The sequence below is a fragment of the Lacerta agilis genome, chromosome 16 (assembly GCF_009819535.1).
Source record: "Lacerta agilis isolate rLacAgi1 chromosome 16, rLacAgi1.pri, whole genome shotgun sequence".
Classification (NCBI taxonomy): domain Eukaryota; kingdom Metazoa; phylum Chordata; class Lepidosauria; order Squamata; family Lacertidae; genus Lacerta; species Lacerta agilis.
In genome coordinates, this window is record NC_046327.1 from 6,942,377 (window position 1) to 6,956,658 (window position 14,282).

At 43.8% G+C, this 14,282-nt stretch overlaps 1 protein-coding gene across 1 annotated transcript; it reads left to right on the top strand.

Moving 5' to 3' along the window:
• Positions 1-247: 247 nt before the first annotated feature.
• On the top strand, positions 248-13,943 carry CDC37L1 (cell division cycle 37 like 1). The gene is made up of 7 exons (XM_033173359.1): positions 248-385; positions 4,662-4,940; positions 6,177-6,267; positions 6,611-6,726; positions 8,730-8,852; positions 11,665-11,829; positions 13,458-13,943. Exons 1-7 carry the CDS (start codon positions 308-310, stop codon positions 13,539-13,541), a joined length of 936 nt encoding a protein of 311 aa, XP_033029250.1. The 5' UTR covers positions 248-307; the 3' UTR covers positions 13,542-13,943.
• Positions 13,944-14,282: the final 339 nt, after the last annotated feature.

Consider the following 14,282-nt stretch of genomic DNA (forward strand, 5'->3'; position numbering starts at 1 on the left):
AATAATAATAGCAATACGTAATAGCAACGGCAGACGCTGACTGAGCAGCCCAGAGGAGCCGGCGCCTCCGGCTCAGCCCACCGCGCAAGCGCGAGGCTTCCCTCCTTGTCTCCTAGCAACCGCCCGGACAGCTTTGTCTCTCCTCCACGTGACGCGGCTGTGGAGAGGGGGCGGGGCGGGAAAAGGCAACGGCGCGGTGAGCTCATAAGCCGGCGACGCGGCGTTGTTGCCGGAAGTGCCTCCCGCAGGAACTTCCGGCGGGGGTCTTGTAGTAGAAGCCGGAAGTCCAGGCTGAGACGGGGCAGGGATGGCTCTGTGGGTGCCGCGCTCCCGGGACCTGCGCGCGGGGCAGCAGGAAGACCTCCTCCCCAGGCCAGGCGCTCAGGTACAGCCGCTCCTCGGGAAGAGACGCCGAGAGGCTCCCCGGGAGGACTCGCCCCCCTTCTCCGAGAGGGGCGCTCGCAGGAACGGGGCAGCGGGGGGTCCGTTTCCTTCCCCTCCCTTGGTCGGTGGCGGGCCTGGCCTGACTGCTGATCTCTCCTTATTCCCCTCCCCCCGACATTGTCACTTTGGCCATCTCCCAGGGCCCCCTGGAGACTGAGGGTTGCCCCCTGTCCTGGATAATACAGGATTATTTTTATTGTCCCGCATTTCAATGTGAAAGTGCCACGTCCTGGAGAGTTTTGTCCTGTGTTTCAGGTCTCTCTCTCTTTCCGTGCTAAGTACAGGTGGGTAGCCGTGTTGGTCTGCCATAGTCGAAACAAAATAGAAAATCCTTTTCAGTAGCACCTTAGAGACCAACTGTGTTTGGTCTTGGTATGAGCTTTCGTGTGCATGCACACTTCTTCAGATACACTGAAACAGAAGTCACCAGATCCTTAAATATAGTGAGGGAGTGGGGAATGATCATCCATTCCCACCACCCTTCAGAGTAATACCCCCTCCCCACTCCCTCACTATATTTAAGGATCTGGTGACTTCTGTTTCAGTGTATCTGAAGAAGTGTGCATGCACACGAAAGCTCATACCGAGAACAAACACAGTTGGTCTCTAAGGTGCTACTGAAAAGGATTTTCTATTTTGTTTCCGTGCTAAGTTAGGGATCCTCTCACAATGTATGCGTGTGAAAGGTCATGTATTTTAAGCTCTAGGCAACCAAGCACAGGCAGAGTTACAAATCCATGGTTGTGTACATGAGAGAGAAATTGCATCCTGTTAGGCTGCAATAGATTGTAATGGGTTGCTTTGAAGTCACTTCAGAGCCAGATAGGCAAAAAAAAAAATGCCCTCCCTTTCTATTTTTCCAGAACAAACGTGGTGAAATGGGGTTTGGTTCAGTGAGGTTTGGCCCCAGGGAAGGCTCTGCCGCTATAGTTTACCGTTGATTCTTGGGTTGATGGGAGAATTTCTCCAGGTGACCATTCATTTCATTCATTCATTTTGTGGGACTGCCCTTTCATAGGAAGCTCTTATGTTTCATTTTATTTTTACTGCTTCATGTCGGCGTGGAATAAAGTTTCTAATGTAAAATATCCAGTAGGACACACTCAGTCGATAAAACATGAGGCTCTTCATCTCAACGTCGCGGCTTCGAGCCCCACATTAAGCAAAAGATTCCTGCATTGCAGGGGGTTGGGCTACATGACTCTTGTGGTCCCCTACAATTCTATGATTTGTCATCTTTCTAGTCCATGTGCTGCCTTGGCTAAAATAGGGTGTTGCCATGAAAATCATGCCATTAGAAGAGTTTGGATTTGATATCCCACTTTATCACTACCCAAAGGAGTCTCAAAGTGGCTAACATTCTCCTTTCCCTTCTTCCCCCACAACAAACACTCTGTGAGGTGAGTGGGGCTGAGAGACTTCAAAGAAGTGTGATTAGCCCAAGGTCACCCAGCAGCTGCATGTGGAGGAGCGGAGATGCAAACCCGGTTCCCCAGATTACGAGTCTACCGCTCTTAACCACTACACTACACTGGCTCTCATTAAACCAATTATATCTCAGTTGTATTGCATCCATGTTTTATATGGAACTGGCCCACCTGTATTTTTGGGGGGAGGGGGGTTCAAATTAAAATTTTACAGCAATATATCAAACATAAATCATAAAAACAAGATTCCAAGGAATCTTCTGGACTTCCATCCTCCCCTTTGTGGGTTCTATTATTAATCATTTCCTCCTGCATCTTTTATGATGATCTAAATCTTTTAACATCTCCATTGTGTTCAGAATTCACACTTAAACTACAAGTGATATTCCAATCGTACTAATGATTTTAACTGTTTACAGTGGTCTTTAAGATAAGTTATAAAATTTCCTCATTCCTTATTAAAATTTCAGCCTTCCTGATTTCTGATTCTTCCAGTCATTTTTGCCATTTCAGCATAGTACATCATATTCACCTGCCATTCTTCTCTGGTAGGAACTTCTTTCCATCTCTGGACCAATTGGCCCACCTGCTGTATTCATTGAGACCTACATCAAGTAACCACTAAGGGCTGAAGCCATGCAGCTGCTTCGTACACATGTTTGCTTAGAAATAAACCCCAGTGTGTTCTTTTGAATGCATTCCTAAGTAAGCATGCCTAGGATTTCACACTTTCCTGGGAGGAAGCCCCACTGAACTCAGTGGACTCTGCTGGATGGTACTGTTTGTTTCATAGGGCAATTGCGAGTACTTAATATGGATTAGTTACCTTTTAGTACAGCTAGTTGTGAAGGATGAAACCTTCATTTCTTCTTGCAGGGAGACCAAACAGGCTAACAGAGGTAGGGTGGAATGACCTGTTCCTCCTACACCACCTAATTCTCATCCTATTCCACTCACCTTTATGCAATCCCTTGTCTCCTAAGCCTGTCAGGCAACTTAGTATTGGCATGGAAATGCAGCAGGCTATCAGAGTGGACGGATCGGTCACTCCGTGCCTCTACCCACTAGCCTGCTTTGCAGAAAGCATTTGTTTACTAGTATGTTAAGAGGTAGTGGCCTGTGTTACTGATAGCTATGGAGGGGGTGGGTTTCTTCTCTATAGTCAGCAGAGAAGTATAGGCTGCTATCTTTTTAAAAGCTTAGTAACGTTTGAGGGTTTATTCACAAAGTTGTTAATAGCATCCTTTAATTGCCTTCTTGCTATTTTTAGTGCATTTTTATGATGAGGTTTCAATGCTATTAATGATATTGACCCCAGACCCAATGAGTGATATTTATTTTGGAATAATGTAAATGCCATCCCACCCCTGGAATGAGGATAGACCTGTGTTTGTGGAGCAGGTTAACCAGATCAGCTTTTCTTTGCCAAAACTTTTTAATGGGTCAAAGCAAATATCAGCCTCACACAGCCTCTTATTTTTATTTCTGGCTTATTTCCTGAACTGACCAGCTCTGAGGGCTCTTGGAGTGCCTCACAATTAAAGAGAAACGTATCAAAATCCAGTGGTGCCCCGCTAGACGAAAATAATTCGTCCTGCGAAAATTTTCGTCTAGCGGGTTTTTCGTCTAGCGCGGCAATGACAGCCGCGCTTTCGCTAAACGAAAAAAAAGACGGAAATTTTTCGTCTTGTGAAGCAGCCCCATAGACTTTTTCGTCTTGCAGGGCAGCTTCGGCTAGACGAAGGCCGTTCGTCTAGCGAGTTTTTCGTCTAGCGAGGCATTCGTCTAGCAGGGCACCACTGTATAAAACAGAGAGGCAAGAAAAGACAACTTAAAGCCTTGTAATTAAATACATATGTTGTAGCTTTAAGCCCCTGAGAAGCACAATTGCAATGGAGACCTGCTGTGAGTTGTGAGGGTTGTATCCAATGCTGTCCCTGCACAATCAGAAAAGACTTTATTATTATTTTCTCCTTCCCCCAGCAATCTTCTGCATGCCCTCACAATCTGCTTTGTTTGCTTCCCGCCCTGCAGCTCTCCAGAGCAGATATTGAGGGTTGCGTGGGGGAGGAGAAATATCCCTGACTGAACAGAAGTCCACTTGCCCAGTGTTACATTCCACCCTGTGTGTTTATATGTGGGGAATGAGGACACAAGGTTGCACATTTTTCTAGGTCTTTGCTTAGATACAAAGCACTCCTCCTTTGTATCTGCTTTGTATACAATCCATTGGGCAAGCATGCATTTGAAAAATACTCTTCATTCGTCTACACCAGGCACCCCCAAACTTGGCTCTCCAGCTGCTTTTAGGACTACAGTTCCCATCATCCCTGACCCCTGGTCCTGTTAGCTAGGGATGATGGGAGTTGTAGTCCTAAAACAGCTGGAGGGCCGAGTTTGGGGGTGCCGGGTCTACACCATGGATAGGCAAAGTAAGGCCCAGGGATCAGATCCAGCCCGTGGACAGTCCAGGAATCAGCATGTTTTTACCTGAGTAGAATGTGTCCTTTTATTTAAGATGCATCTCTGGGTTATTTGTGGGGCTTGCCTGGTGTGTTTACATGAGTAGAATGTGTGCCTTTAGTTAAAATGCATCTCTGGGTTATTTGTGGGGCATAGGAATTCGTTCATTTTTTTTTCCAAAATATAGTCTGCCCCCCCACAAGGTCTGAGGGACAGTGAACTGGCCCCCTGCTGAAAAAGTTTGCTGACTCCTCTGCACTCTACAGACTGTGTAAATTCTGTCCGTTTGGTTCCCTAATAATCAAAAGGTTTTTTTTCTTAATGCAGATTTATGACGGGATTGAATTGGCTTGTCAGCAGCAAAAGGAATTTGTAAAGAGTTCTGTGGAATGCAAATGGAATTTAGCAGAAGCCCAGCAGAAACTTGGCAGTTTAGCGTTACACAACTCTGAGTCCATGGACCAGGAAAATGCCAAAGCACAGACTGAAGCTGCAGAGTTGAAATGGAGGGAGGAAGAATGGCGGCGGAAGGAGGAGGTGTTAAGGCAAAAGGAAAGACAGGAGCTGTGGAATACAGATTTTGTTAGTAAAGAGGTATTTAATAAGGTATGGAACAATTCAGATTGCGTAAAACCAAGACACAGCCACAAAAGATGCATAGAAGCTGCAGAGCACTTTTAAAGCAGTTAGGTAACACATGTTACTACTGTACTGTATTTGAACGCTGTCCAATGCCCACAGTTCTGCCAGTATTAATTTCAGTTGATTTAGGCACATCTAACTCAGTATAGGGGGATGCAGGTGGCGCTGTGGTTTAAACCACTGAGCCTAGGGCTTGCAGATCAGAAGGTCGGCAGTTCGAATCCCCGTGATGGGGTGAGCTCCCATTGTTCGGTCCCAGCTCCTGCCAACCTAGCAGTTCGAAAGCACATCAAAGTGTAAGTAGATAAATAGGTATTGTTCCGGTGGGAAGGTAAACAGCATTTCCGTGCGCTGCTCTGGTTTGCCAGAAGCGACTTAGTTATGCTGGCCACATGACCCGGGCACTGAACGCCGGCTCCCTCTGCCAATAAAGCAAGATGAGCGCCGCAACCCCAGAGTCTTCCGCGACTGGACCTAACGGTCAGGGGTCCCTTTGCCTTTTTTACCCACCTGAGAGTAAGCCCCATTGAATTCAATTGGACTCCTGTGTAGGCATGGTTAGGATTGCACAGTTGAACTGGTGGGGCGAATGAATGATTCAAATTCAGACTAAAGAGTTAATAGGAAAGCCACTCTGGAATTTTAAATAGCACATGTGCCATGTCTTTAAAATTCAAGCTCTTGTGAAACATTATGCACAACCTGAACTAGGAGTAATTTGTAAAGGGCCTGCCCTCCAAAATAGTTTTTCTTTGAATTGAGTTATTTGGGAAACTGCTGATCGGCTGCTAAAGGCTGCATTCACACAACACGCAAATCAGTCTTCTTGCGGCTGAGCTAAGCTAAATGTGTTGTCTGAATCAGGAGCTGTAACCCAGGTTTGTTCTTGGCTATAGCTCATGGTTAGTGAGGAAAGCACTTAACCACAAGTCTTTGTTCATATAACACACTAAGCCAAATCTTGACTTAGCTTGATGTGGTGCAGCAGCAAGGAGGATTGTGGAGGAGCCGGTGGTTGGCTTAACATGCCATGCAAACCATACCAGTTGGTGATCTGGAATGTTCTGTCTTCCTGCAACAGATACTCTTGACATCTTGCACTGATAAGTGACTCCTGAACAATTACAGCTTTGTAACAATTTCTTGCTAGGCATTGTGATGGGGTAGATCATTAATCAACACTGAAATTCTGTTTCCCAGAGTTTTATTAATCAAATGAAAAGGAAAGAAACGGAAGATGATTCATCAAAATCATTCATGCAAAAACACGAGCAGAAGATTAGGCATTTTGGTAAGTTTACATTTGGTTATTTTTCTTAGCCTCTTGTTTATCATCATCTGTAACATCACACCAGCACTGTATATTCACATTTTAGAAAGTGAAGCAATTTGCTTTAAGTCCTTAGGATTCTTGGGCTTGCATTTTATATGGTAGTAGTGCCGTCCTTAGGTGACTGAGCTGGACCCTATGGGAATCAGAGCACTGTTAAATTCATAGTTGGGTTTGGGGGGGGGGGACCATGGCATGGCTAACTTTTATGGTGATTTCATAGACAACTTTGAACTCAAGTCGCATAAGACCGTTTCTTAATTTGAAAAAGAACTATTTTGGTTGCATCTCATTGTTTTTCCAGGCATGTTGAGCAGATGGCTTGACAGTCAGAGATTTCTCTCTGAGCACCCATACCTTGTCTGCGAAGAAACAGCTAAATACCTCCTTTTATGGTGCTTCCATCTAGAAGCTGAACAGGTATAATTTACATGCCATTCTACTTTGAAATGGAGAAAGGTGTACAAATAGATCGGTTTCCAGTTTTATCCTTCCATCTGGTTCTAGACATCAAGACTGTTCTGAAACCTAGAATGCTCTGGTGAGGACCTGCCATAGCCCATCACTGCATGATAATATCATCTTATCTGCTAGACTGAACCATCAAGAAATCAGCAGAGGTTAAAATGAAGGTGTAATATGACCTCTCTATCCCTGCACTAATAAACATATCTTCTCTTTCATTAATCTGTGGAGGGAAAGATATAGTCTCAAATAAACTACATCCTGAGATTTCACAAACAATAAGTACATTTTTCAAGGCAGGTTTTTGCTCTGAACTCACAGCTAGGTTTATTATTGTCCTCCTGCAAACTGTGAACTGGCCTTCTCAAGCTTTTCATTTTGAAATTGCACCATCATTGCTGCAGCTCCTCATGGCATTATCCAGCGCTGACCCACCCTTTGCTTTGCTGCTGTTCTCAAAAGGTGATGATTCACCTCCCATTCAATTGTGTTAGATCGTACTTTTAAAATTAATGCGAGCCATGGGGGCACTTGGAGAGGAGAAATAGGCAGCTGCTTGTTTAGCTTTGTCACTCAGCTCAGTGCTATAGACACACCTTTATTTTAAAATGTCTTCGTTAACTTGCAAATTTGGTTCTTTTTGTCTAATTTGCTTTGTTTGTCACACCCTGAGCTCTTTGGAAGAGTGTGATTTGAATGGCTTCCATATGGTTCCTCGGTAATCTACTCCAGCAGTTTAAGATGCCAAACTTGCTTGGCTTCAGACAATACCAACCAAACTATTATGGGACAGCAAATCATTTCTGTCTACAAGACTTTGCAGCTTGATAAGAGTTTGATCTACCTATGGGCCGTGCTGTACCCCACGTCAAGGGTTGGGAAACCAGCTTTCTAGAAGTTCATGGCCATCTCTGATCATTGGCCATGCTGGCTGGGACTGAAGGGAATTAGACTGAAGAGCCACAAGTTCCCCATCCTTGCCCTGTGTGTTTTTAATAGCAGAGCTTCCTGTACATCTGCTACGAGCCGGTGGCTTCAGATACGGTTTATTTTTATCTACAGTGGTGCCTCGCTGGACGAAAATAATTCGTTCTGCGAGTGTCTTTGTAGAGCGATTTTTTTCGTCCTGCGAAGCACCAATGCAAACTGCTAGTTTTCGCTAAAAAAAAAAAAAAATCGTCTTGCGAGGCAGCCCCATTGACTTTTTCGTCTTGCGGGGCAGCCTTCCGCTAGCGAATGCCGTTCGTCTAGCGAGTTTTTCGTCTAGTGAGGCATTTGTCTAGCGGGGCACCACTGTATATGTAAAAGTAGGAATTACAAAGAGATTAAAATGTGTAGGTACCTTGCATTCCTCCCCACGGACCCTTGCAAATCTCCCCATCTCTTAGAACTGACTCCCAAAAGGCTTATTGTGTCGTGTGTGAGACTCAGCTTTGCAACAATAAGTTATAACTAGGGCTGGTCGATATAGCTATATATTGTCCAAAACTGGTTTGACATCCATATCATGATTTGGTTTCATAATTTTTGACCTGGGAATATATTGCAAATCATGATGCATGTCTGCGTACTTTGCAAAAATCACAACGTGGGGGAAATTGCAAAGCCAGCCAAGGCTTCTCTCGATTCCTGCAGCCCCTGTTGATTCTCCAGGCTCTGCTGTCTTCTGCCTTATGCAAGAGGCAGCAAATCACAAGAGCAGGCGCTGGCAAAAACCACAACGCAGGAAAAACCGTGAAGCCAGCCAATGCCTTTACATGGCTCCATCCTTATTTCAGACATCGTACTGTATCGGTATATTGCGATATTCAGCTGGTGATATATTGCGCTGTTGAAAACCAGATATCGCCCAGCCCTAGCTATAACATAAGCTTCATTACAGCTAGCTACACACACACAACACCATGAAGGGGATATGTTGCTTGGTTCCTTACCTATTGATTTCACCTTATTTTCAGAAAGGGGCTCTGATGGAACAAGTAGCTCACCAAGCAGTGGTAATGCAGTTTATTATAGAAATGGCCAAAAGCTGTAACGTGGATCCACGAGGATGTTTTCGTCTATTTTTCCAAAGAGCTAAAGTAAGTTGGGCTTCCTTTGTTTCTTTGTGGTGTTGTTTTTATTGTGTTTTACAAACTAGAATGTTATACAAATAAGTATACCAAGTTTTCTCATGTCATATGTATATCACAAAAATAGCATAATAAATGTGGAAAAATAATCTGCAACTTATTAGTGGTCAGTGCCTGAGTTCTTGGTTTATGAATTAGGAGGAGGAGGAGGAAGAAAAGGGGGGAGAGGAGAGTGGCAGGTGGGGTGGGGTCTGGTGGTTATGCTCCCATTATTCTACTTAGGGGGGGCTGTGTCAGCGTTACTTGTATGGGTTCTCTTACTATTCACTTGTTGTGTTTCCTTGGTAGTGAGAGAGGTTGGGTGTGGCTTAGGATGTGGTTGGTTGTCTTTGGGTAAGTTGGACTTTCTATTTAGGGTGGAGCATCCCGAATAGTTTTGAGGAATCCATTCAATCCCTAGCAGAAGGTTCGTTTTGGATGCTAAAATGCCTTGCCAAAGGGATGACTTCATGCTTTGGTGGAAAGTGGACTTTGTTGTCCATTTTCTTCCAGCAGCTCAAGAGTTTTGTAACCAAAGCCAATGGATACTATCACCTGTGGATTTTACTTCACTCCCCAGCCATGCTTTAAAGTGGTAGAAATCTTAAGACAACTGCCTGGCTCTTACTTTTAAAGAGTGTTTGTATACAAATAAGAACCCTGATATTTATCAATAATAATTTTATTATCTACACCCCTTCCATCTGGCTGGGTTGGCAACATCTGGTATCTCATGTCCGATTATCACAACAAAGTGGACAGAGAATGTAATTCTGTGCTGAAATCCCTAATTCTGTAATAATGCCCAAGTGCTAAACACATTAACATGGGGAAGGGTCCAATTGATTGTTTCAGAAACGAGGGAAAGAAAGTTTGGAAACTGGTTAGAAATAGAAGTACAAGGTGAACAGGTGGGAAGCTGCTGAAAACTGCAGATGCAGCATTTATCACAATGGACCATTGTTATGTTTGTTGTTATTTATTAAATATATTAGTCACTTCATACTGAATCCTGTGTAGGTGATGTATGATAAACATTAGTTTAAAGCAGGGGTCAGCAAACTTTTTCAGCAGGGGGCCAGTCCACTGTCCCTCAGACCTTGTGGGGGGCCGGACTATATTTTGGAGGGGGGGAAATGAACGAATTCCTATGCCCCAGAAATAACCCAGAGATGCATTTTAAATATAAGAGCACATTCTTCTCATGTAAAAACACGCTGATTCCCGGACCGTCCACAGGCTGGATTTAGAAGGTGATTGGGCAGGATCCGGCCCCTGGGCCTTAGTTTGCCTACCCATGGTTTAAAATATCAAATGTTACTGAAATAAATAAAACAATCCATCACACCGAGCCAAACTGAAACTATAAAAGAGCCCCCAAATTGCCCCACCTAGAGACTCTCGGTTTTAAGTCCGGAGTAGAGACTACCTACACATGTAAGATTTTCCTCCACCATGAGACTTAGAAACTTCGTTTTTGCTGCTTATTCCAAGAAATCTCATTTCCTGTTTAATATGTGCATGTGCTAATCTAGAGTTGGATGCCTATTTTAATTGGGGCTGTAGACATGTACTACTACTTCTTTTAAGTGCTCTACATTGCACCGCTCTAAATAGACTTCTGCCTTTTGAACTACTTTTGGACAGAGCGCAGTGAAGGAAACTGACACCTAAATATATTCACCTGTTGCTGGCCCCATGGAGTGTTGTGAAATCATCTTATTTGCTTTAAGTAGTGGGTCTCTGCTGTCAAATGCAGAAATTTTCCCCGGCTTTAAAGTTTGACTCTGCAGGAATCCGTGCAGCACATGGGGACATCAATTCTTCTTTCAGCGCACAAATGATAAATTAATGAGAAAGGCTAAAATCCCAATTGGGGGTACTTGTATTATTTTTCCAAATCTTAGAGTGCTCCTAAAAGTCATTGCTATGTTTGTTTTCTTCCGCTGCAACAACTATTTACTTTTGGTTTTAGGCTAGTTATATGCCACCTTTCTGCAGTGAGCTGTGCCTAAAGCGGCTTACAACTCTTTTACAAAAATATGTAATAGGACGAAACGAACAATTCAACAAACGGAATGAATTCAACATTACGAAGAAAACAAAAATGGGCTTTTCATTTTGCCCTGTACTTAGACAGTACATAAATCAAGGATGTTGTGGGTTTGCAGACATTCTTTGGGGGTGCGCGCACGCAGAATTAAGTTTCCTGGCAGTCTCAAGGTTCATGTTTCGGACTTTAATTTTTAAAATCTGTTTTATCCGGTGATTGGCAACACCTGTGTAAATCACAAAAGCTACTGGGGAGCCTCAGTAAGATTTGGACTGGGGCTTCACTGATTGCATAGCCACTTGCTCCCCACTGTGACAAGCAAAAGTAGGGGGGAAATACGAAAAACGGTAACAGAAAAAATGGAGAACAAAGCATGCACATTGTGAGAAATAGTATGTTGTTTGCACATCTATTCCGGTCAGATAATTAAGCTTATTTATAACTTTCCTGGCCACGAAAAAACTTTGGATGAGATCCAGCCCAGGGGATGAGCAGGCACCTGCTCCTACAAGGGAATTTCCCCCTCCTCTCCTCTTCCATGCAGTCTCCCACACCCTCAAAAATCTGCTCTTAAGGGTTGGGGGCAGATATGGGAGGCAAGCAGGGGGCTGTGGGGGAGAAGAACAAATTGGAAGTCCCTTTGAGCAAGCAGGCAGATGTCATTGTTTGTTGCATTTTTTTCCCAGCACAGGGTGAAAAAAACTAATTGCTTGTTGGTTTGTTTGACAGACAGGAGAAGAAGGCTATTTGGAGGCTTTTAAAAATGAACTTGAAGCCTTCAAATCGAGAGTGAGGTTTTGTTCACAGTCTCAGAACTTTCAAGCTAATCCTGCTCAGAATCCTTCATTTTATCCTGATTTCAATTGTATAGGAGGGCTTGCATCCTTTCCACAAGTAAGTCTTAACTTTTTTATTGTGAATGGGTAGCTGGCTTAAGGTACTCTTGTCATCCTTTCCTTTAAGCGCCTTGCTAGAAAAATGTCTGGTTCCTCTTCCTGCCTTAAAATGGTTTGGGGGAGAGGAAAGGGGGTAATATATCTAAGATATTAGGATATTCCTCCCCTCCCTCGTGGGCTGAGAATGGCAAAACTAGCAGTTATTCAAGGGGAGAGACTTCCATATCCAGTGTGTATCACTGGACTGTGCAGTACTGCTTCCAGCCGTCCGCACTCAAATAGCGCCATCCCAGAGGTGTACTGAATTAGGTTTAGTCCCCAAATCACAGCAGTGTTGCACATTCATTGCATGGGAGCAGAGAATAAGATTTGTTTTCCATCTGTATTGGGAATTGTGGCCGTAGGGTGAGCCATGTAAAACCAGACCCGTCAATCCCCGTGCAGCTGTTTAAAACCCATCTACTCAGCTTTCCTGCTTTGGTCTGTGGTTAATACAGATGCAGGTGGCGCTGTGGTCTAAACCACAGAGCCTAGGGCTTGCCGATCAGAAGGTCAGTGGTTCGAATCCCCGTGATGGAGTAAGCTCCCGTTGCTCTGTCCCAGCTCCTGCCAACCTGGCAGTTCGAAAGCACACCAGTGCCAGTAGATAAATAGGTGCTGCTGCAGCGGGAAGGTAAACGGTATGTGGACAAACTCCGGCTCCCTCGTCCTGAAAGCAAGATGAGCGCCGCAACCCCATAGTTGCCTTGGACTTAACTTAACCATCCTGGGGTCCTTTACCTTTACCTTAATACAGATGCTTTGGAGTCAGGTTGGGGGGATGTCTTTCCTAGCTTCAGCAGACTGACATTTCTAGGTTATGAATCCTTACTACATAGCTTACTGGTTCATTATATATATGCACTTTCTGCACTCAGAATGGTACATAGGGTCTTCCCATCCCCCGCTTATTCTCATAACTTCTCCATCAGGTAAGTTTAGCTGAGAGATAGTGACTCATCCAGTGAACTATGTAAACAGAGATTTGAACTTGGGTCATCCTGATCCAAGACCTATAGCACATTTGCCCCTATTTCTATTTTTCCAGTCCATGGAGTGATTCAGTTCAGTTTTAACTTTCCAGCCACCATCTGTCCCTCCCCACTCAGCCCCTGGTTCATCACCCCACACATGAACTTTGCAGTAGCCAATATGAAAATATTGGATGAAGTAGCTAGCGCTCATCAGATTCTTGAAGAATTCCTCAGATTACCTGCCTTGAAGATGTGTGCAGTAAGTCCCAGTCCTCTCTGGACGTTGCTGTTGTCTCTTGGCCTGTCCATTTTTCTTAATTGGTGCAAGGCCAGCTCTGATTTCTGCATCAAGAGAACCGTTTTGTAGCCTTGCACGAAGCTCCTGGCTTAGCTCTGGGCAGTAGCTAGTAATTGCTCAGAAGACAAAAACAGGGAGACTGCTAGCATACTATGAGAATGGATGGCAGCTATACTGGGGTGAAAGTTGCAAAATAAACTGTTCATAATCCTACAGGTGGTTAGGAGGCAGGAAGTTTTCTGCAACTCAAACCAGAGTTTTGTATCCAGTTCCTGTTTTCAGCTGGCTTGTTCCTTGTTCTCTTCTTTGTTACAGAATGCAGATTCACTTCAGGGCTGCAGTTTGAACTCAGTGGTACACAGAGACGAAGAAGAACCTAAAATGATGGATACAGTATAGTACTCCTAAGACTGAGCCCAAGTTCTCTTATTAACAAAAAGAAGAATGTGGCAAATTTCCTAGACTTATTTTTATGGGTACTGCACTTTATTTTGAGTGTTTGTTTTTGGGAGAGAGGGTATTCCAGAAACACACTTGTCTTTTTGTTGGAAAATGTGCTGCTATGTTTTTTGGGGGGTATTTTTTAGGAGAGGGGGATTATTGTGTGTTACTGAATGTGAAACTGGATGTTTTTTCTGCTACTACTAAACCTTGCCTTTTTAATTTTAGGAATCAAAGTTTGAAAAAGAATCTGCACAGTTGCAATGTTTACAATTGATTGATTCTAAAAGGAATCTGCTTTAATCTTATTAGGAATACCCTTGTCTCCCTTGGGATACTAAAAATCACTGTAAAGCATTCTGTTGCTTGCATGGTAGATGCTCAGATCTGATTTTATCATGAATAGCAATAAATCAGTGGTTGCTATCAACTTTGCAGATCTGAATGGCTCAGATAAAAGTACTGGCCTTTTAACTGTTACAGGGATTAATTTTTTTTTGGGGGGAAAGACCTTTTAATACTTTGTTTTGCCACTTTTATGTCTTGATGTGTAAGTGGCCACAATTTCTTATAATGAAATTATAAAACAGTATTTTCTAGAGACACACTCATGAAAAAACCTTCTTTCCTTGACAGAACTGGCTAAAACTATCAGCCATTAGTGAGAGAGGAGAAGACAAATCAATACTCATTGGGTGC